Source organism: Protomyctophum parallelum, assembly GCF_964188405.1.
Source record: "Protomyctophum parallelum genome assembly, chromosome: 8".
In the NCBI taxonomy this organism is placed as follows: Eukaryota; Metazoa; Chordata; class Actinopteri; order Myctophiformes; family Myctophidae; genus Protomyctophum; species Protomyctophum parallelum.
In genome coordinates, this window is record NC_139703.1 from 16953619 (window position 1) to 16976962 (window position 23344).

The 23344-nt window shown below is 41.9% G+C and overlaps 1 protein-coding gene across 1 annotated transcript; it reads right to left on the bottom strand.

The window, feature by feature from the left end:
- Window positions 1-12150: 12150 nt before the first annotated feature.
- On the bottom strand, window positions 12151-22132 carry LOC310862932 (elastase-1-like; the record flags this gene model as incomplete). Its single annotated transcript, XM_083771053.1, has 7 exons — window positions 12151-12336; window positions 13537-13679; window positions 14789-14925; window positions 15768-15893; window positions 18922-19022; window positions 20521-20621; window positions 22093-22132. 7 exons carry the CDS (start codon window positions 22130-22132, stop codon window positions 12151-12153), a joined length of 834 nt encoding a protein of 277 aa, XP_083627179.1.
- Window positions 22133-23344: the final 1212 nt, after the last annotated feature.

Below are 23344 nucleotides of genomic sequence, written 5' to 3' on the forward strand. Positions count from 1 at the left end.
GATTGGCTATTTGCGTGCATTATTACTTTTATTCCACACTGTACATGTCATGTTTTGGTTGTAACTTTGTTTTGATAATAAGTGCTCTATAATAAAGGTTATTATTATTGCCTGATGCTGATAGACCTGAGGCCGATTCTAAAAAAAATCTTCAAAATCTGGACAGTTTTCTGAAAAACCTATGTTTCTATGTCAGTGGTAGACCTCAACCTTTTTCATGTCAAGGACCCCCATAATTATCTGTATTTGGCTGAGGACCCCCATCTGAACATGTGTACCCTAAGGTCTTCCACTGCTGGCCTGCTCGCTTTGCCTAAAAAAATGGCAACTAAAAAATACGGGGAAGCAGCTTTTTGCTTCTACGCGCCGTCGGCATGGAACAAGCTCCCATTGTACCTTCGTCAGGCAGCCTCTGTAGACATTTTTAAAGCTCAGCTCAAGACCCACTTCTACAACATTGCTTTTAATTGATCTTTTATTTTTTTGTTATTCATGTCCTCACTATTGCATTACTGCTTGTTTTTTAATGTCGTTGCCTTGCTTTTCTTTTATTCTCCATTGTTCTGTAAAGCACTTTGAGCTGCATTTCATGTCATGAAAGGTGCTATACAAATAAAGTTTTATTATTATTATTAGTTCCAGGAACCCCCAGAAGCAAAGATTTGAGTTTAAAACGTTCGCTCTGAAAGAGGAATATATATTCAAAGATTTGTGCCACAGTTTAAAAAATAGCAGATCTACAAGGTCGTCACTATGAGCTTGTAGATCTGCTATTTTTCAATAGCTAAAGTATAACATTAAGTCAAGGCATTCTCTCTTCCAAATGTGCACACATGCCTTTTAACATAATACTGTTCACTACACCGTTCTTTGAACAGGTAGCAGAAACAACCCATTAAACAGGTTTGTTGTGTAGTCTCAGATTGAAATACTAAACGTCATACTTAAATAAATTCTATATCATTATCTGTTATTAACACTATGCCCACATCGCATGAAAAAATCGCAGAAATGATGGAACCGAGGGTTAAACCTTGATCTGTGAGACAATTAACATACTTTATATTGTAATGCAACATTGCAGCAAGTAAAATAGAACATTTCAGTAAAAGGTTGCATACAGGCATAATGTTTTTTGCTTAAAATATTACACAGACTCACACACACACACACACACACACACATACGTTTTATTTGACCTGTGAAGCAGTTTCCTTTCATAATAACCCCTCTGCATCCACCAGGTGGCAGTGTGTAACCATAACATTTATTTTCTTCTCACAGACAGCCCACATCTGATGTAATGGAGTCGTCACTCCCATCAAGCTGAACAGTGCACCGTGCGTGCATATTTTTTTAGAGGCAAAAGCAGTCTGGCTGTTTAGGGATATATACTGCATGACTCATGGCAGCCTGACAGACTGCCACCAGCAACATAAACCATCATTGGCTTGACAGCATCCCCATCATGATCCTTCACGCGAGTATAGTTCCTTGGCTCTGTAACAGCTGGTGCTGGGGGTACAGTATAGTTCCTTGGCTCTGCAACAGCTGGTGCTGGGGGTACAGTATAGTTCCTTGGCTCTGTAACAGCTGGTGCTGGGGGTACAGTATAGTTCCTTGGCTCTGTAACAGCTGGTGCTGGGGGTACAGTATAGTTCCTTGGCTCTGTAACAGCTGGTGCTGGGGGTACAGTATGCATGTCAGACAGACTGACTGCCACACGGTAATGCCCCCAGCCCCAGCTAATAAGAGAGTGGTCAGAGTACTGAATAAGCACTTACTTTGAAGCCCACCATGCACAGTGCAGTGGTGCATGTGGCCACTGGCCAGTCAGCCTTATGGCACTTCATCCATGTTATTGGGGTACAAATGTCATGTGTGCACGGGCTGTGCAGAGCAGAGGTCTAAAATCCTATTATATACAGTATACAGTATTGGTTTTAGTTTGTACAGCAATGGAAATAAATCGACATCTCTTCTTGACTTCCAGCCAGAGGTGATAGATGAGGAGGATATTTTATATTTTTGTTTTAGTTATTCTATACTATATATAGTGACTCATAGGAATAGACCACCGGAGAGACGGGTGGCAACCGGAACCGGGTGCAGTATATGGGTTGGCGCCTCAGCCTTTTGTCTTCCGTCAGGAAGAAGCCCAACAAACCCACGGTGAGGCCTTTAGGAGGGCCATTCAAGCCGCAAGCGGAGCCTACAGCACCACCATGGGCCAGTTGGAGCCTGCAGAACCAATGCGGCTCGAGAATGCACCACTCCCCTGAATGAAGTGCCTGGTGCTGGGAGTCTGGTGCAACGCACAGGTGCTGGACCTGGTGAGAGGCGAGCAGCAGTGGACCTGAGACGTAGGAGGGGCCCGGACAGGAGTCAACCCACAGAGCCTAGTCCTTCCACATGCCAGATTGAGGCGATCCTCCCGCACACCCAGTCCCAGCAGAGTATAGTTCAGGAGGAACGGATTGTGTGGCCCTGGGTTTTCCCTAATGGGTCTGATCGAGGGTAGCTAGTGCTACTGAGACATAAGTCGAGACTTGATCACCCCGGCTGGGTCACCTGAGTGAGGGGTATGATGTTCGAGAGACTCGAAACCTTGATGACCTTGGGATACATCACTGAGGATACATCACAGGTGCATCCATGTGATGTTTTATTTTTGTTGTAGTTTTTTCTTTTAGGAGTGCATACCACGCAACTCCCGTCCTCATGCTGCACCACTTTCTACAGGGGCACCAATCACCCTAGAGAGCACTGACCAGCTGTACAGGATCTCCATCTGGTACGGAGACTGCTGCAGTGCCTCGGCTTGGAATAAAGTCCCGGTGAGGATAGCTGTCAAGATCATTCGTTGAACTTTCCCAAGCGCACAACGCGTCGCAGCGTGACGCGTTGTGAGGTTCGACGCGTTGTGAGGTTGTAGATCCACTAATCCCTTCCTAACATTTTAGTCTAGTTTTTATTTGTTGACGAAATTGTCAATATATTTTTAGTCTTAGTGTTAGTCATCATAGCTTAGCTTTTATTTAGTTTCCATTTAGTTTTCGTCAGTGGAAAACAGTACAGTCGACGGATATATTTCGTCTTAGTTTTAGTCGACGAAATCAACACTGGGTCAGAGAGGCCCAGGTTGTGGAGGGTCTTGTTAGGTGGGGAACAGAACAGTACTGTATGTTAAAGTGGATTCTTTGTTTGACAGGCAGCCAGTGGAGGTCAAGGAGGACTAGTGTGGGTCTCTGGAGAGGGTTCCCAGTGAGCAGGTCAGGTGGGCAGCTGTCTTTTGAACATAGAGTTGTTTCCTCATTAAAGGGCATGTACAGGATGATGCCAACCCGGCCTCATTCTCACCTGTCTTCATGAGAAATGATGCAGGCTTCAGTTCACGACACGTTTGCCTTCCCCCCCTTCAACTGACACTATAGACCAGGGTTCCCCAATAGGCGGCCCGCGGGCCATTTTTTTTTTTTTTTTTTTTTAAGGGTCCCAGATATAAATGGCATTAAATGGGGGTCAGTAGCCTATGCATGTCAAACTGGGCATCCTTTTCAAATGGGGTCTTGCCCTGAAAATGAATTTTCAGGGCAAGACCTCGACCTCGCGCGTGCAGACTCGGCCCCCAGCCTGGTACGCTAGTCAAGATATGGCCCTTGAGGAAAATTTATTGGGGAACCCTGCTATAGACCGCTGGCCGGCTGTAGAGCACCGAGTCGGTAACGATGGAAGTTGGAGATCCATGTCCCACCTGGGTATATACAATACCCGTTGTACCCGTGTCAGAGTACAGCACCCATCTGTCTGTGTCCCTTTTATGCCCATATATGGAGATTTCTGTATCTGTCTCGCTGTGTCCATTTATTCCTAGGCTATACAGTATATGGAGTTCTGTATCAGGCATGCCCAAATGTGAAGTGTTGTGATGTCAGAACAGGCCAGCTCCATAGATGTAGGGGTGATCAGGACCAGATCCTATGCAGAGGCTTTTGTGCTGGTTCTGGACAACCGGCTATACGACGGACCCGACACGGGGAACTGCACTCCCTGTGGTGGTGTGGAACACCTGTGTCGAATTTGAAGTCAGTGGGGCGAACGGTTCTCGAGTTACGTGGATTTCAGACGTACACACGTACGTACGTACGTGCGTGTGTACGTGCAGTTTACTGTACGTACGCACAGAGACTTGGCTTATTTAAGATAGATGAATGGTGCATTTATATAGCACTTTTATCCAAAGCACTTTAGATTGTGCATTACAATGCATTACATTCACCCATTCAGTCTCACACACTGATGGCGGAGGAAACCAGGCAAGGCACCAACCTGCTGCACATCAGGAGCAATTAGGGGTTTAGAGTCTTGCTCAAGAACACTTCAACACTAACTCTGGGGGACACTCTATCCCTGAACCACTGCTGCCCCCCATTGTCTGCATGCAACTATGCCAACTTCCTTGTCTTCTCAAGGACACAGGAGCAGCTGGTTTGTTGGTGGGATATTAAGCCTCCATTTCTTCAGGAACAAGTCCCTGATATGCCTCTATATCCTCTCCTGTGATCATGATGTCCTTGCCCTGGGATGTCCTGGGATCAGAATAAACTTCAGTAGTAATGATTTTGTTTGTGGCATACTAAAACCTTTTCACCAACACAACAATCACTCCTTAACATTCCAGTCCATCTTCTGCTTCTCCTATAGGAGACATTTTTGCCTCGTTGTCTGTATAGAGATCTATTTCCAATCTGTGAGGCCAGAAGAGGATGAGCTCCTAAAATAAATGCTCAAGTGGATTGATCCCCATCTTGAATTTATTGCTTCATAGAACTGCATCATATTCTCTCAGCTTCTCCACTTTATTGTTCGTTAGAAAGATATGCCTTCTGCCTTCCCATCTCCCCTCACAGACACTGGTCCTTATTATCTTCTTCCTTTTCCTTGTTCTAAGACTCTTTGATTTCGTTAAATGTCTAGTTATTGAGTCATAATGCAATGCAGAACTAGCAAAGTAGCAACAGAACAAAGTGGCAACAGAAATTCTTATATGCCTGCCTAACAGTGCTGATATAATGTTTGTGAGAGTGTGTATATAATGTGTGTGAGACACAGGGTTAGGGTTAGCCGCACGCACGCGCACAGACGCGCTCGCACACACGCACGCACGTCTCTTGAGTCTTGCCACATTGGTGGATTGGATTAGACTAAACAAATGTAAGGCTGGTGGTACACATTGAAATACAAATGGACCCTACAGGTCCATTTAGTTCCATTTTGTACACTTCCAGGGTTAAATCAACACTGAGGAAATGATAGTGTAACACTTGTATGCTGGTATCTCTCACGCTATATAGCCTACTGTAGCTATTTATTCTATCTGTCTCACTGGAGTTGCGTCTCACTCTCCATTCTGATGGTTGTTGTAGGTCAGGGTCAGTCAGGCCAGAGGGGGGAGAAAACACAGCTGTATTCGTGTATTCTAGTGAGACTGCAGAGGATACATGCGGCCGGACAGTGTCACACCTGAGGTGGAGATACATACATCAACCAGGAAAGCGCCGAAGATCATTACACGTCCGCACGTGCTTCGGCCACTTGAGACGAGACGTCCTGGGGATTGTTAGGAAGTATTTGAATTCATAGGCGCTCACCCATGGAGGCGTGTTTTCATTAGATTAACAAGATTAATCAGGCAGAACAAATTGGAAAAATGGATTATAATTAGCCCCACAAGAGGAGTGTTTCTCAATAACCTTCTTTTTCAGATATTATATTACGGATACTGTGACCTTTAATTTGATTCCACTGGGAGAGACAGCAATTATTAGGAATTATTCTCTCTGTATTCATAACAGCTAAATAGTTATTACATTTTCTGGTAAGAAGAGAAGAGGTTGTTAATTACGAAGCTACTTCAAAACTCTTCCTGTTAATGAAAAGAACCACTTGAAGCAAAGGGAGGTGAACACGAGGTCAGAGTAGGGTTAACAGTTGGATATGCCAATGAAAATATAGCTTTAAACAGTGCTAAACTCAATGATCTCAATGTATACTCAAAATCTCAAATGATCTACAAACAAAATGTCTGTCTTAAGGCTATTTTTGGCAAAGAGGTGTAGGAGGGAACAGTATAAAGGCCAAGGATAAACACCTGGGGGACCTTGCATGCTCAACCAAAGTATTTAGGGTTTAAATACTTTGTACACACTGTATGTATATTCATTACACACTGTGTAAACCATCCATCCATCTTCAACCGCTTATCCGTAGTCGGGTCGCGGGGGAAACAGCTCCACCAGAGTGTTCCAGACGTCCCTCTCCAGGGCAACATTAGTGACTTCCTCCTGGGGGATCCAGAGGCGTTCCAAGGCCAGTGAGTCGATGTGTTTCCTCCAACTGCGCCTTGGTCTGCCCCGGGGGTCTCCTCCCAGTGGGACGTGCCTCGAGGACCTCCCTAGGGAGAACATTGAGCAGCATGGAGTGTTGTAGTTTGGAAGCGCTCGTTGGAAATCAATCCACCGTCCTGCGTACCTACTGCTTCTAAAGGTCACATAATGCAGGAGGCAGCAAAATGTTGTGTTATTGAATACAAGCACTTCCAAACTCACTTAAAAAAAAAAAAAAAATCAAATGCAGGGCATTTCCTGACAGAAAGTAGCTCATAACGTTTCTATGGTGGATTTTTTTTTTTAAACAAAAACTTTGCAGATAGAAAGAGGATAATTCAAGCTGCAATGTTGATTTTAAAATTATTTTACTTGTCTATAAAGCTCTCAATGGTCTCGCACCTTCCTACCTACATGACTGCCTGCCTAAATATGTCCCAAACCGCCCCCTAAGGTCTTCCACCGCCGGCCTGCTCGCTTTGCCCCAAAAAATGGCAACAAAAAAATACGGGGAAGCAGCTTTTTGCTTCTACGGGCCGTCGGCATGGAACAAGCTCCCACTGTACCTTCGTCAGGCAGCCTCTGTAGACATTTTTAAAGCTCAGCTCAAGACCCACTTCTACAACATTGCCTTTAATTGATCTTTTATTTTTTATTTTTCATGTCCTCACTGTACTGCATTACTGCTTGTTTTTTAATGTCGTTGCCTTGCTTTTCTTTTATTCTCCATTGTTATGTAAAGCACTTTGAGCTGCATTTCATGTCATGAAAGGTGCTATACAAATAAAGTTTTATTATTATTATTATTATTATTAATGTTGGTGAGTTTAACATTGTTTAATGCAATCAGACAGGACTTTTCTGTTTGGATGAATGGGCTGTCAAGGCCAGAAAGTAGTTTTTCAGTGGGCGTTCCCGCATAACTTCCAGGTACGATGATGTCATGCGAGCACCAAGTGGAATATCACCCTGAACTGTGGAGGGCAGTAATATGCTACAGCGTCTACACTGCCGGAAATCCCAACAGAAGAAGAAGAAGAAGAAGAAGAAGTAGAAGAAGAAGAAGAAGAAGAAGAGGCCTCATGTTTGGCCAGAAGTCTGATTTGAGTGTTTGTTGGGGACCTGGAGGCATGAGGTGTACAGTACAGCCTACCAGTACTCGGTAAGATTAAGAATAATAATTAATTTGGATTATATGGGGATATAGTTGAATTAGTGTCATTTAATATTCAATTTACAGAGTTTGGCAGGTGCAATGTTTTGTGAGGGAGAGCTGGGACGCTGCTGGAGTCAGTAAAGGGGGAGTCTGACATGCAACAGCCCCGACACATGCGTGGCTGGTTAAGACTCACACGTGGCTCTCAACATGCGTTGCCGGTTAAAACTCACCCGTGGCTTCCCTGTGAGGTAGGGTTAGGTTTTTTTAGGGTATAGTGCCTGTCGGACTGTAGTATGTTGGACCAAATACATGCACCCGGTAAAGAGTAGGGGAATGGGTTTTGAGAGGGTTTTTGACATTAGGACAATTAATGTTGGCCTTTTATCCTCTGTATTTCAGCGGGAGTGGTTTCACCAGGCTAATATTTTGTATGATTTATTATGTGATCTATTGTAGGAGGACGAGTAACTAACCTATGCTGTACCTATCCCTCCAAGCAGAACCCAATGGTACTGAAGTTTCTGACATTTTTGACGACACAGACCATGGGGTCCTGTTGCAGCAGTATCCTGCCACCTGGTACGCGGACATAATAAAACATAAACACCGTGTTTACGGCCTGTCTGCGCTCTTTGACGACTTTTTTTCGTGTGAGGGCTTCTGAATCTGTGAACTATAAGTACCTATACATGCCGCTGCGAATATCTCCTGTGGCGCGGAAGCCGTTAAGTATTTTTAATCTTTGTTTGACCGATTTGGTCGCTTTGATTCTTCTCTTCCTTCCTTGTTTATTGACACCTCATTGTACCGCCTATCTGGCTAGCTAGTGGCGCTATAGCTATGACAGAGCAGATCAGAGGCAGGGACGTAGCCGCACAAGCCAACCGCACACCGGGAGGCGGTACAATAAACGGTAAACAAACAAGAAGAAATAAAGCGACCAAATCGGTCAAACAAAGATATGACCGATAATACTTAACGGCTTCCGCGCCACAGGAGATATTCGCAGCGGTTTGTATAGGTACTTATAGTTAACGATTTCAGAAGCCCTCAAAGGAAAACAGGCCGTCAAACGGCGCAGATACGTTAGTGAGCATATTTATTTCCGCGTTCCAAAATTCCCATACGAAAATATAGTTATGAACAGAGACCCTACAATAAAGCGACATCAAAAATTCAGAAAAGCTTTATGGAGGGTTCCGAGAGGGGCTATGCTGTACCTAACCTCCAACCTTTCACTGATTTTCCCCACTGTGCCATATTGTATTTGAGACTGGGTTTTACCAGATTGTTTGTTGGGCCATATGTGCCATGTGGTGTTGAGGACGAATACTGGCCATTAATTAATAGTGCATGGTTTGGATTTTGTTTGCTGTACTTTATTTACTTTATTTGCTTTTGGTTTTGCTATTGTTTTGCTGTGTATGTTTAGTTTGGAGGAGGCCCTGAAGCCTATCACCTATATTTAGGATGACCGTTGAGCCGATTCTACTCTTTTCAAAGAGTAGACACTTTCAAAGAAACTATAGAGAAACGGTTGAATGGCACTTACACCCGCCTTCTAATGAGAGCCACCCATCGCTTAATCTAACATACGGCAACCTTCCCCGTGTTTCTTCACTAGTCCGATCCAGAAGAACACAGTTTTCCGGCCACTGCTAAAGAGCTGACAATGAGGTTATATCTTCCCTTCTTCTCTGGAGTCCTGCCTCAAAGCAGACCAGAGGTAGAAAACTGTCATTCCCTGATGTCATCGCTAGGGACACAGGCATCAGTAAGCAGGAACTGGGGGTGGGGCAATGAAGGACCGGGAAGTTTGGCGTGTTATTGTGAAATCCACAATCTCGACCGCGGTCGAAAAATGATGATGATGATATATCACCTGCCCTTGGGCTCATGTAGTCCCACTTTAAGGATCATGATTTCACAGCTACAATAACCCCTTTTCCTTTCTTTATTTTATCTCGAATATATTTTTCTATGTCTTTTCTGGTTCTATTCATCCTGAACCCGTACCAAATTGGGGAACCTCAGTTACCATATTTGTTCAGTTACAATGTCCAGCATATACAGTATATGGTTAATGCTATGATTAATGTGTTTGTAGGATCCCTCACTCAAATGGGTGGCGTCATTTCCTAGTCCTGCTACATAGGTAAAGACAAATACTGAGTGGGGGGAAGAGGGGTAATATTCAGAGAAATAGTTTAAAGTCAGAGTGCTGAGTGCACTCTTTCTAGTTACGCTTTATTTCTATTTTCTTCCAAAAGCACCCACTTGCAATTGCTTCGTTTGCATATTTCATTTTCGTTTTTTGACCCAAGGTTTCAGAAATGCTGAGGTAGAATAATTTGAATGACCCCACAAGGCAAATATTTATAGACTTGTGTGCTAAAAAAGGGTAGGGCTTGCTTAAGCTGTTTGGTTTGGGCAGAAGAATGTTTATCTGGCAGAGCCAGGAGTTGTCTAGTCACATAACCTCCCACAACTCTCTAATATTCTCCATGTTTAGGAGCACTCACAAAGCAAGTCAGCTTTGTGAGTGTGTATGAATGTGAATTTGTGCAAACAGCCAAAACTGTCCTGAAAAATAATCTATCAGGAGACCACAAGGGGAAATAAACAGTAGGCCTACTGTGTTTTGTATTCGTTGATGACATGTATTATTGTTTTTTTTTATATGCTATATTGATTAATTGAATTACATAGGATCGCAATGGGAACAAGTTCCCAGGACATTTTGTGCTTTTTGCCTTAATGTCTGCTGCACCACGTGCTATTTACATTTAATAAAGTATTAATTCAATCAATCAATTAAATGGTTAGCAACTTTGATGATGGAGAGGGCCACTATATTTCCACACTCGCTCCAGAGGGCCACATTGCATATTTCTGTCGTAGCAAAAATGGCCGATTTTAGCAATTTTTGCTATAATATTGAATTCAAATCCTCAATAACCTTTTTTGGAATTCTGAAAAGTAACCTTTTTTTATTTAATTTCAAATGCACTTAGTTATAGTTTGTTTTATGAACTAAATCCAAATACATTAAAAAAGACTAACATAATAGACTGAAGTAATTCAAGCGGGTCATGTTTGGAATTGTAACACCAGAAAATAATACTATATCAGTATTCTGATATTAACCTGCAGGCCCCATTAAGTGATGGTGGGGGTCGCATGATGTGGCCCCCGGGCCGCCAGTTGCCCGCGTATGATATAGGAAACACACATTTCCTTATATTCTCTTACTATATGCTTTGCATTATGTTGTCTGTTGAAATGGATTTAATATTGAAACTGAAAGGCCAAAACAAAAGAGAGCATCCCACACACATCCCATTTAGGGAGTGACTCTGAAAACTGCAGTTTGAATACAGGTCCTACTGTATTCTTATGTACTAATGACCCACCCATTCATCCGAATGCACTCTATCCAGTATCCACAATGACTAATGCATGCTTAGTGAGCCTAGCCAATGCCCTGACGAACAAAGAAACTAAATCAGGCGAGTATAACGTGATGACGTGATACGGTTTATTCACAGACACCATGCAGGCAGAAATCAAGCTGAACACGTGTTCTCACATCTTCACCTAGATCCTCTCCTTTTTAACCCATGATCTGAAAAAAGGGAAGGACAGAGAGATTAATACCGGCAAATGTGACAGGAATGGACTATAGGCCTATGCACACAGAATAACTCTTACTTCTGGACCGCTTCGATATGCTTCCTTCACGGGTGTTACCGATGATACTAATTAAGGCTCTGTTCCTTTTAGTGGGGTTCTCAAACCTTTTAATTTTAAGGACCCCCATAACTCTGAGAGTGTATAAAAATGGAACCAAATGACACTCAGAATAACATATCCGTGCGGGACCATTTGGAACCCACTTAAGAACACTGAGACCCACTGTCACTGAGTGTTTCCAGTGAGCCAGCATGCACAATAGCAGCACTCTGACTCTGTGTGAGCAGAATGGAACAGAGCCTTCATTTGTATCATCAGTAACACATGTGAAGGAAATGGGGAAGTGTCTCAAGTTCTTTCCAAAATAGTGTATGTACATATAGCCCATATAGCTAGCTAGATGGAGTACGGAGTGACCAGTGTTTATTTTGATGGCAAATCTTTATTTTAGTTTTAGTCAGTCTTTTGAATCGTTTTCGTTTTCATTTTCATTTCATTAATTATTCACCTGGAATAATTTAGTGTTATCCTATAGTTTTAGTTGACTAAATATCATAAGATTTTAGTCGACTAAATCTACAATTGTTTTAGTCTACTAAAATGTATTTTGGCAGGCCTTGATATGGCGTCGTAACAGCTGATTTTACACTCGCAGTGACGCGTTGTGAGCTTGTAGATCTGCTATTTTCAGCATGCAACAAAGCATAAAATGACTTACGTATATTGGATCTCTTGTCCACTATAGTCGAGTCCCTTCCTAACATTTTAGTCTAGTTTTTATTTGTTGACGAAAAAATTGACAATATATTTAGTCTTAGTTTTAGTCATCATAGCTTGGGTTTTCATTTAGTTTCCATTTAGTTTTTCGTCAGTGGAAAAAAAGGTAGTCGGCGAACATTTTTCGTCATAGAATTAGTCGACAAACTCAACACTGGGAGTGATACTGACCGAGTTCATCCAGCCGATGTAGTCAGAGGAGCGGGTGAACACGGTGGGTTTCTGGTGGGCGTTGCAGCCGGAGGAAGACACGAAGCTGGTCACACCGTGGACGACCCACTGACCGCTGACGGAACAGTTCAGAGGTCCACCAGAGTCACCCTATAGAATGTGATAATGACAACACAGTTGACGGAACAGTTCAGAGGTCCACCAGAGTCACCCTATAGAATGTGATAATGACAACACAGTTGACGGAACAGTTCAGAGGTCCACCAGAGTCACCCTATAGAATGTGATAATGACAACACAAACCACGTCAACAAAACGTAACCTTCCCGTGTTGTACGTGTTGGACGGCCCCCACTTTTCAAGGCTCATTTGTGGAAAAAGAACATTTGAATGTCTTAATATTCTTCCCTTAGGGTACCTCTTGTCCTTTATGTATAGCTCCCAGGAGGAGAGCTTGTACAGTACAGTACAGTACAGTACAGTACAGTACAGTACAGTACAGTACCACTCACTTCAGACTGGTCTGATTTAAAAAAAATCTGTTTCATGATTGTTTCAGTTTGTACAGTATGTTTGTGTTTTGTTTTTTTATGTCACAAGGTTGGACCACAATAGAAACAACCTTTTGCTTTTTCGTGTATAGTCCATGTTGGTTTTCTAAATTTATGTAATATTTTGTATTTTTTTAAACTGCCAATACTCATAGTCTAGTCCGTTTTTTAGGATATTTCCATTGAAAAAACAACAACATAGTCTTATATTCAGCACAATAGGGTAACACAACACCTGTTGGCTCAACTAATTAGTGGGCTGGCCACATATACAGCAACCCGAGTTTCTTTCCTATCGGTGTTGAACGATGCCTTAAAATGTCCTTTTTGTGACTTTATTATAGACTCCACCATTGGACAAAGAGAAGCCTTGCATGAGATAACAAATCTTTACTGACACAACAATTCATTCACTCACTAAAGCACTGTGACTAACATGTTCCATTATGTGACAGAGGGGTCAAAGTTGAACTGAAGTTGCGCTATTAATGGTCAACAATACAAATGATGCTAATTTTGTGGATTCATTTATTTTGGATGTGTGGCCCCCAGCGCCAGAACTCTCACCATGGGACTCTGGCAATCAATTTACCTGTATTATACTTTGAGCCTGCGACATACTAGCGTCATGTCCAGGGGGTGTACTTGTACATCAAGCTGCCTCACACTACAGAAACAGGAGATAGGCTCCTGCCCTATGGGCCTCATGGCTCGGCAAGGCTACTTACTTACTTATACTTTGAGCCTGCAGGCTGTAACGGTTTCCACAATGTTTCTTTAGGTAAAAAAAAGACCTCACCTGGCATCCAGACTCGGCGGCGCCTCCAGCACAGACCATGGAGGCCTTGACGGTGCTTCCCCACCATCCACGTGACGTGCACGTCTTGTGGTCAACAACGGGCAGGTAGGCCTGCTTCAGCTGGGCAGACAGGTTTCCACCAGCTGGGAATAATAATGACACAGAAAAAGAGATGGCTTAGTGGACTGCACAAGAATGGGCTCTAGGGCCCAGGCCGTAGCGTAACGGTCTGGGCACCGGACTGGTAATCCAGTCGCAGTGTGCCGCGGGTTCGACTCCCGGACCCGACACGGCCTTTACTGCATGTCATCCCCCCATCTCTCTCCCGTTTCCTGTCAGCCTACTGTCTGTCCCTTCAAAAATCAATAAAAGGCGTAAGCCGCAAAAAAGAAAAAAAAAAAAAAAAAGAATGGGCTCTAGTATGCACACAGAATACCCCATAAGAGAGAGAGAGTGTACAAATTGAGATTGAGTGTACAAATCCATTTGTACCCTCTCAGAGTTACACACCCTTACCGGGCCATTTGGAACCCACTCAAGGGCACTTTAATTGAGACTCACTGCCTGGTGTAGCAGAATGTTTCCAGTGAGCCAACATGCACAATAGCAGCACCCTAAACTCTGTTTATTTTGACCAGAATGGAACAGAGCCTTCATGAGTATCAGCTGTACCACCTGTGAAAGAAGTAGGGAAGCTATAGGGGCCCATAAGTTCTTTCCAAAATGGTGTGTGTGTGCGTGTGTGTGTGTGTGTGTGTGTGCATAGAGATAGAGCCCATTGTAAGGGGATGGGAATGGGATGTTCAAAGAGCACGTCAATTAATTGCATGCTTTCCTACAGAGAGCATTTGTTATACTGTATGAATGTCTATTTCTAGTTTAACCCATTCAGGACGGGAACCGCTTTTGGTGTCTTAAGCATTATGTTATGCTTTAGCTGTTGAAAGATAGCAGATCTACAAGCTTGTAGATCAGCTATTTCTGAAAATTTGTGAAAATGTGGCGCAAATCTTTGAATATATATTATTTCAGAGTGAATCTTTTTAACTTGTATCTTTGCTTCTGGGGGGGTCCTTGGTACAACATATGTTCAGATGGGGGTCGGCGGCATATTGCATAATCTTTGGGGTCCTTGACATGAAATATTGAGAACCACTGATATAGAAACATGAGTTTTTTTCAGAAAATTGTCATGATTTAGAAGACTTTTTTTTTTAAATTCTAATAAAAAACCAGCTTCGGTCAGGCTCACTCTGAGTGCGTCCCCATCCACTGATGTAGCAGGGGTTGTTGTGGGGCAGGACCTGGCCACTAGGGGGCAGTGCACCCAGCTGGACGTTGTTGTTCAGAGTAGCATCGGAAGAGAGCTTCAGGAGGGCGATGTCCCATCTGCGAGTCAAGAGCAACATTCCCAGAAGGTTTCAGAGAATTGACATCTTTGTTTGCATAGCCTATCTTATCTTGTGTTACTCTCTGACTATTTACTGTGTTCCAATTTTAAGCGCACCATGGCGGGCCACATCCGCCACACGGGTTGAACAGCTTTCAGTGGGATCATGCTAATTGTATTGCGCAATATTTTATGTATTTTTGGGCTATTTGATCACGCATGGATTTGTTCTATAGTCAGGGGTCATCAATGTGTCCGTAGACTTGGTCTTGTCCGTGGCACATTTTTACACACCATTAAAATGTTGTTCTTATTGCTGATCATGAGACCCATTGAATGTCAAGTCTCGGAATATGTTTGACACCTTATTTACTATGACACTATGGCATATAGCCTACAGTATGAAGAGTCCAACTGTTGAAGCCTACTAGTGGCTTCCGAACTCTATGAGTGTACAAATGGAAATGCAAGGGTCCATTGGGTTCCATTTGAACACTCAGAGTTACAGACACGTGATGGTCATTCAGGGCTAGCTCTTTATTAAGTGCTTCTGGTGATATTGTCTCCATTTTGTATGTCCGTGGCAAAAATGTAATTTTGACAAAAGATGTTCACCACAATTCAGCATGGCGATGACCTCTGGTACATTTACTACATTATGTTTCCAGTGGGATCATGATCAGTTGGGCTTCATTTAAATAGGATACTTAAATAGGTGCCGGTGCCACACGCCAAAAGAATAGCAGAACTATACAAGCTTGACTTGTAGATCAACTATTTTTGATGCAGCACACTATATGATGCACAACAACTAGGTATAATAAATAAGAGTTTTACAAACCCTAAAGCGACATTGTTGGAGTTCCATCTGGGGTGGAGGTGGACACGGCTGACGCTCATGTACTGCTCAGTGCCCTCTTGGCTGTTGAGGTTGTGTTCTCCCAGAACCACACGCCACGTCCTGGTCCTGTGGAGCAACAAGGTCAAATGGTAAATGGTGCATTTATATATGGAGCTTATTGTGCATTACATTCACCAGTTCACACACCAATGGCGCAGCAAACCATGCGAGGCACCGACCTGCACATCGGCAGCAATTAGGGGTTCAGTGTCTTGCTCAAGGACACTTCGACGCTAACTCTGGGGGAGCCCGTGTTCGAACTGGGTTCCCAATATTGAGCTGTTTTACTGGCCACTCTACCCCTGAGCCACTGCCGCCCACACAAGGCATATACATCTCATGCAACAAACCATGAAACCAGTGGCGGAAAAAAGTACTCACGTTTTTTACTTGAGTAAAAGTATCAATACTGCAATGTACAGTACTAGAACTACTCTGATACAAGTACGGAATGTGCTACATGTCTGGAATTCAAAATTCACTTGAGTAAAAGTACTGGCCGTCCAAATGTACCAAAAGTAGGCTACAAAGTACTCATTATGCAGAATGTCCCATTTCGAGTTTTCAAATGTATACAAATCTTTATTTAAGTTAATGTACTTAGTTACTTTCCACCACTGCAAACCATAAAACTAAGACAAGGAATGCTTTGCTCTGCTTTTCTGGCTCATCTTGCCTAGAAAGTTTGCTGAGACACGCAGAACAAACAAAGTTACTCACAATTACTGTGTACACTTGCTTTTATAATGTGTATTAAAGAGACAATCTGGGCAAATGTCAGGCAAATAAATGTCCTAATTACAGTCTCTTTCTTCGTCCATGTGTATGCCTTCAGGTCCTTTCCTATACATTATTGTGAAGTCTGTGTCTTTTGCTGAGACACAGTGAAACAGGCCAGATAACACTCTAATATATCACTTGTAAACTGATGTTTACAATCAATGTCTAAATGCCTGACCTTTCTGACACTGATCATCTGGACCAGCAGTGCGTCAACTCTACACATTACTGTAATGAGTTTTAACTGTTCAATAATGTACCAGCACATTTTAAAGTAGCAGTTGTGGAACCCCTAATCAAAAAAGCCAACCTGGACCCCTCTGTATTATCCAACTATCGACCCATTTCCAAGCTTCCATTTATTTCTTTTTTTTTTTGAAAAAACAGCACTTTTACAGTTACAGACTTTTAAATGAGCACAACATCCTTGAAACATTTCAATCTGGTTTGAAAGCTATCCATAGCACTGAGTCTACTCTGCACTGCTCAAAGATTTTAATGATCTTCTCCCCCTAGGACTCATCTTAAATAAAACATCTATCATCTATACACAGATGACTCAATATATACATGCCCCTAAATAGAAATAGCAAGAGCCCCCTATCCCCTCTCTTTGAATGTTTAAAAGATATTAAAGCCTGGAAGGCCCTACATTTTTTAAATATAAATGAAAGTAAAACTGAAGTAATAATGTTCGGACCAAGTGTCATTAACGCTCCCCCCTTAGACCTGGGCCCACTTCAACCCTTTGTGGTTCCCATGGTCTCCAATTTAGGAGTTAACATGGATAATGCTTTTAAACTTGATACACAAATAAATGCTCTGGTTAGATCTAGTTTTTATCATTCGAGGCTTTTATCACAAATCAAATCAGTTTTATCTTTTAAGGACCTACAGTAGAGCGAGTGATACACGCTTTTATTACACTCCCGTTTTAGCTGCACTCCACTGGCTCCCAGTACGTTTTAGAATCCATTTTAAGATTTTATTGTTTTTTAAATCTTTAAATGGATCAGCGCCAGTTTGTTTCCGATCTCCTAAAACCCTATATGTTCCATCTAGATCACTGAGGTCAGCCAATCAAATGCTCCTTGTCATCCCTAAGGCACGGTGTGAGAGAATGTGTACTCCTGAGTGTTTGATTTGATTGTATACCGGTATGTTTTTATTACTGTATTGTATTATGTTTTATTATGCACTTTGGTCAACTTTGTAGTTTTAAATGTGCTCTATAAATTAAGTTGGATTGGATTGGAAATTAAACTATATTTAACCAGGGATAGTCATCAAATTAAACGGGCGCAGTAGACAGACAGTAATTAACAAAACAGTTACAAACAGAAAAAGGGGACAAAATTGAAATAAATCACATTTCAAATGAGACTTCCAGATGGCTGCAATGAATTTCATGTCGAGGGGAAACTCGGGGAATGGATGGACAATTAATTACAGTTACACGCTTCACCTTGGGGAAAACATTATCCTGTGCAGTGGTGGAAAAAGTACTTAAAAGTATCATACTGCAATCTAGATTAGAAATACTCCTACAAGTAAAAACGTAGAATTGAAAATGTACTTGAGTAAGAGTATACAAAAGTATTGGTATCAAAACATACTTAAAGTACCAAAAGTAGAAGTACTCATTGTGGAGAATATCCTATATAAAGTTTTCAAATTTATCAAAAATCTTTAGAATAGCAGATCTACAAGCTCACAATGCGTCACATGGCGACACATTGTGAGATTGTTGTTGATCGGCTATTTTCAAATGGTTGAAATTAGAGTGGTTACTGTATATATTAATTGTAATTATATTAATAATAAATCTACAAAGTAACTGGTAACTTTTTTTAATTAAGTTTTCAAATAAATGTGGTGGAGGAGGTAAAAGTACAATATTTGCCTCTAAGATGTATAGTGGAGTATAGAAGTAAAAAAGTATTAGAAATATCCAACTCAAGTAAAGTACACAAATACCTCCAAATTGTACTCCCTTTTGGTGTTCTAAGCATTATGTTATACTTTAGCTATTGAAAAATAGCAGATCTACAAGCTCATAGCTACAAGCTTGTAGATCTGCTATTTTTGAAAATCTTTGAATAATTATTCCTTCGGAGAGAGCATTTTTAACTCAAAACATTATTTTCAGATGGGGGTCGGTGGCCAATTACATATAATTCTGGGGCTCCTTGACAGTTTTTTCTGAGAACTACAAAAGACAATTTGTAGAATCTGGTCTAAATGGGTTAAGTAAGTATACACTTGGTTACTTTGCACAGCTGCGCTGCTGATGACGTCCGTGTGAAACTCTCACCTGTCCACACAGTGAGCCGCGGTCATCACCCATCCTCTCTTGATCAGGGTCCCTCCACAGGTGTGGTGGAAGCTGCTCCCAGACTTGTACTGAAGAGAGATCTGACGATGTAGGGATAATTTTCCATTAGCAGTCATATAAGAGCCCTCCCAGAATGAACCCCTCTATGCAACCCCTGCCCAAACACACAGAATACAGCACACATACTGTAAGCTGCACTCAATGTGATACCCCTACACACACTCCAAAGTTGAGCAGTCCTGTACAGTCTGTGCTGTTGGCAGTTCAGAAACCTGTCTACCAGTGACCTCATCGATGGGGAATCCAACCTAATTGAAACTGCAACTGCAAGCTTTTTATTCCTGAAAAGTTACAATGCGAAAATGGAAGCCATCATTCTCACGATAATAATAAAATAAAACATATATGTTTTTAAAGTGATTGGGAACCAGTGTTCTCTGTTCTTCTATACGGCAGTGAATGCTGGACCCTGAAGCCAACCCTTCTGAAGCCAAAACGTCTCTTGACGGGCGCTACACCAGGATGTAGTACTGATGTAGTACATCAGCAAGAGTATATTAACCAACAAGAACATGTATGATGGAATGCCAAGGGCGAGCATGCACAAAATAGAAGCCAGGAAAATGAGACTACAGCAGGACACTGCCAGAGACACAAAGAGCTTCCAGCCAGCAAGTTAGTACCGTGGGAACCAAAACATGCTGGCACCGGTCACGAGGATGTCCCACATTAACATAATGTGGATGTACTCAAGAACGATGCAGAAGCGCAAAAGCACCAACAAGCTGGCCAGCTGTATATGGATGACTGGAAGCGACGATGGAGGGCTCGTCTCAGCTAGACGACCTGGAGCCCACACTTTTTTTACTTGAGAGCTACTTTCAAAATGACCACCTCAACAAGATCTACCCACCCCAAAAATGATTAACGCCATTGCTGAAAATTTATAACTTTGTAATGCTACTGACGTTTGAGTGCAACATTATTGGAAAATAAGTAGGCCTATTGCATTGTGGATTTAGGAGCAGACAGGCCCATTATGTCGGTTTTGATGAATTGAACAAGGTGGACCCTCTTGTAAACAATTAAGTGTAATGCTTAATTGGGTCGTCCAATCACAGTTAACAGTCTTTGTATTGAGTGTGTGAAATGTACTGTAATTCTGCAAACTGTTAATAAATATTTCAATCCATCAATCAATCAATCAAGACGTGACCTTAATTCAAGTGGTAGATGCCACAAAATGCACAAATATATATTTATTATAAGTATATATATATTATTTTTAGGGGCATGTCACATGGTGTACCTGTACAGCCTTTGTGATCTACCAGGCTTTTGGGCACCCCTGACCCAGAGTACTCTATTAAGAGAGTGCATGGCGGCACGCTTTGATCTCGCCGCAAAGCGGTGTGCTATGGGCTATAGTTCCATACATTGGAACTATCCCATTGAGATAGAATGAGCACTTCCGCATTCCATTGTTACAGTGGGAGTCAACGCTATAGTGTCGCCACTCTCTTACTAGATTACTCTGCCCTGACCCAGAGAGAGTTTTTGGAGTCAGACATCACATACCTGCCAGGGCCATGAGTTGGGACTGGCCACCTCTCCTCCCACAACCTTCTCCTCAACACTGTCCTCCAGATACCTGGGCTGAGGCACCAGGTCAGCCAGCACTGAGGAGCACACATAGAAAGACGGAGAGATTTACAGGTGGCCATCATTTTGTAGACTAAAACTATATGACGGCCCAGGCCGTAGCGTAACGGTCTGGGCACCGGACTGGTGATCCAGTCGCGGTGTGCCGCGGGTTCGACTCCCGGACCCGACACGGCCTTTACCGCATGTCATCCCCCCATCTCTCTCCCGTTTCCTGTCAGCCTACTTTCTATCCCTTAAAAAAATCAATAAAGGCGTAAGCCGCAAAAAAATATAAAAAAAAAAAAAAAACTATATGACGAGATATATATATATTTTTTTGCAGTGACGAAAACTAAATAAAAATTTAAAACTTCATGACAAAACTATGACTAAAGCATATTTTCGCATTTTATGCATGGCTGTGGGGGGAAAAAAGCCATTCTTTAATTTGTAGATACTGTATGGTCTATTTTCAGGCATTTCACATAATGAATGAATGAATGAATGAATAGTTTATTTCGATCTTTAGAGAGGGAGACATTACACAAAAACAGTTTACTTTTAGGTGATGGAAAAGGCATAGGCAGAAGCTTAAAGCTTATTAGTGCCTATCCTTATCTCAACGTATTCCAAAATACTGTTGAAGATACAATCAACATATAAACAAAACAAACAAATGCCATTTAACGAAGGAGAATAGAAAATGAAACAAACAAAAAACAAAACAGACAACGAGAAAAACAAAACAAGGAGGGAAAAAAAGACAAAAACAGACAAAGCTACAATGTTATACCTTAGTCCAACACTACATGGCATAAACATGGCTCAGCTCCCCGCTCATTCCAGGTTATATCTATGCAATAATTCCTGTTTGAGCCTCTTTTTAAATTGTTTTAGGTTGTTGCTTTGCTTTATTGGCTCAGACAAGATGTTCCACAGCTTAACTCCATGAACAGAAACACACATGCTCTTTAAGGTTGTTCCAACACTTATTTGTTTGAAGTTTAGTTCCCCTCTCAGCTCATACCTCCCATCCCTAAACCTTTTTTGTATATTTCCAGGAAGCAGATTATGTCTTGCTTTATATAATAATTGTGCTGTTTTAAAATCAACTAAATCAAAAAACTTTAATGTATCTGAATTTAGAAACAGTGGATTTGTGTGTTCATAGTAATTTACTTTATTGACTATTCTTATTGCTTTTTTCTGCAGTAAATATATTGGCTGAAGGTTGCTTTTGTATGTGTTACCCCACACTTCCACACAGTAGGTGAGATATGGTGTTATAAGGGTGCAATAGAGAGTGTATAGTGATTTAGACTCAAGGACATTTCTTATTTTTATTCGGTCTACTAAAATCCTATAGTATTCAGTCGACTAAACCTGGTCTAAAACTAAAACATTTCAGATAACTAAAATATTACTAAAAACTATATAGATTATGACACGGTAAACTATATCAGAGTGTCCTGTCTGAATCAGCAGTGCTCGTATTCTGACTCTTACCTAGGGCTGCGAGAGAGGTCAACAGCAGAAACCTGAGCATGTTTGCAGCCTGACTTGTATGACTTTCTGCACTGGAGATTTGAACGGGCTACCGTTTTATACTTTTGGCAGTCTCTGGGGTCCCCTCTACTGATCGCGTGCGTGCGTGCGTGCGCCGCTCAAGAGTAGCAGACATCCACCTGTGTTCATCCCACCGTTATCACAGCTATATGTGCATTGGGGTTATTTGTACTGGACTCAGTGCAAATTAATTGTGCAAACATTAGGCTACTGTACAAGTTGCATGTTGACAATTGCCTTACTTCTCGTCTCATAAAGATGTATCAAAAGCATTCATTTGAATATATATTTTTTGCCTATTATTTTCATAGACTACGCATTGTTTATTTTAGATCCCCATTAGTCACTGCCTCAGCAGAGACAATTAAAAAACAAAGGACAAAAACGATTTACCTAAATAGTCAAAAAGTAATGCATTGCCAAGTACATACAAAATCAATATATCAATCAACGATAACCAGAAACACACAACATGAAATAAAAAATAAATAAAAGACAAAATTTAGTAAACTGACAAATATTAGACGCAATGTAAAACAATCTCTTCCCTCTTTCCATCATGCTGCACCCCATTTGACTGTTTCAGTCTAAAACCAACAAAATATTATGTAATGTTTAAGCTGGGTGAAAGCACCTCTCTGTAATCAACAGCTGGGAAGACAGATAGGCAGGTTCATGTGCCGTTTACTGTAGATGTACTTTTTTTAACAGAATCAAACTTGCAAGCTATAGTCTCTCATCCATGACAATTCATTTTGCATTATTTCAATGCCGGTCATAAATGAGCAATGTAGAGCTAGTTTCGCAGCTCTATTTTGGGTAAGATGGATTTTATTTAGTTCTTGTTTAGATTCCGAACAAATCCCGCGTTAGACCATTTAAAAACACAGCTCTCGTCCACTAGGGGGAGACAGAGTCCACCTCCCTTTCTGTATCGTTCCTCCTCCACTGTTGCATTTTTGACGGACGATAACAAAGAAACGCATGGACCGTTTGACTAACTTGTTTCCATGCGAACGCACAGCGGAATGCACCGTGATTATCAACGATCGGGGGTGCGATCGTAGTGGAGATACATTTTCTCAGACTACTTAAAGACATGCAGACACACATGCCCATGCAGACACACATGCCCGCCAGCCAGCCAGCCAGCCCACCCACGCACACACGGCACCAGTGCTCTGCCCCCTCT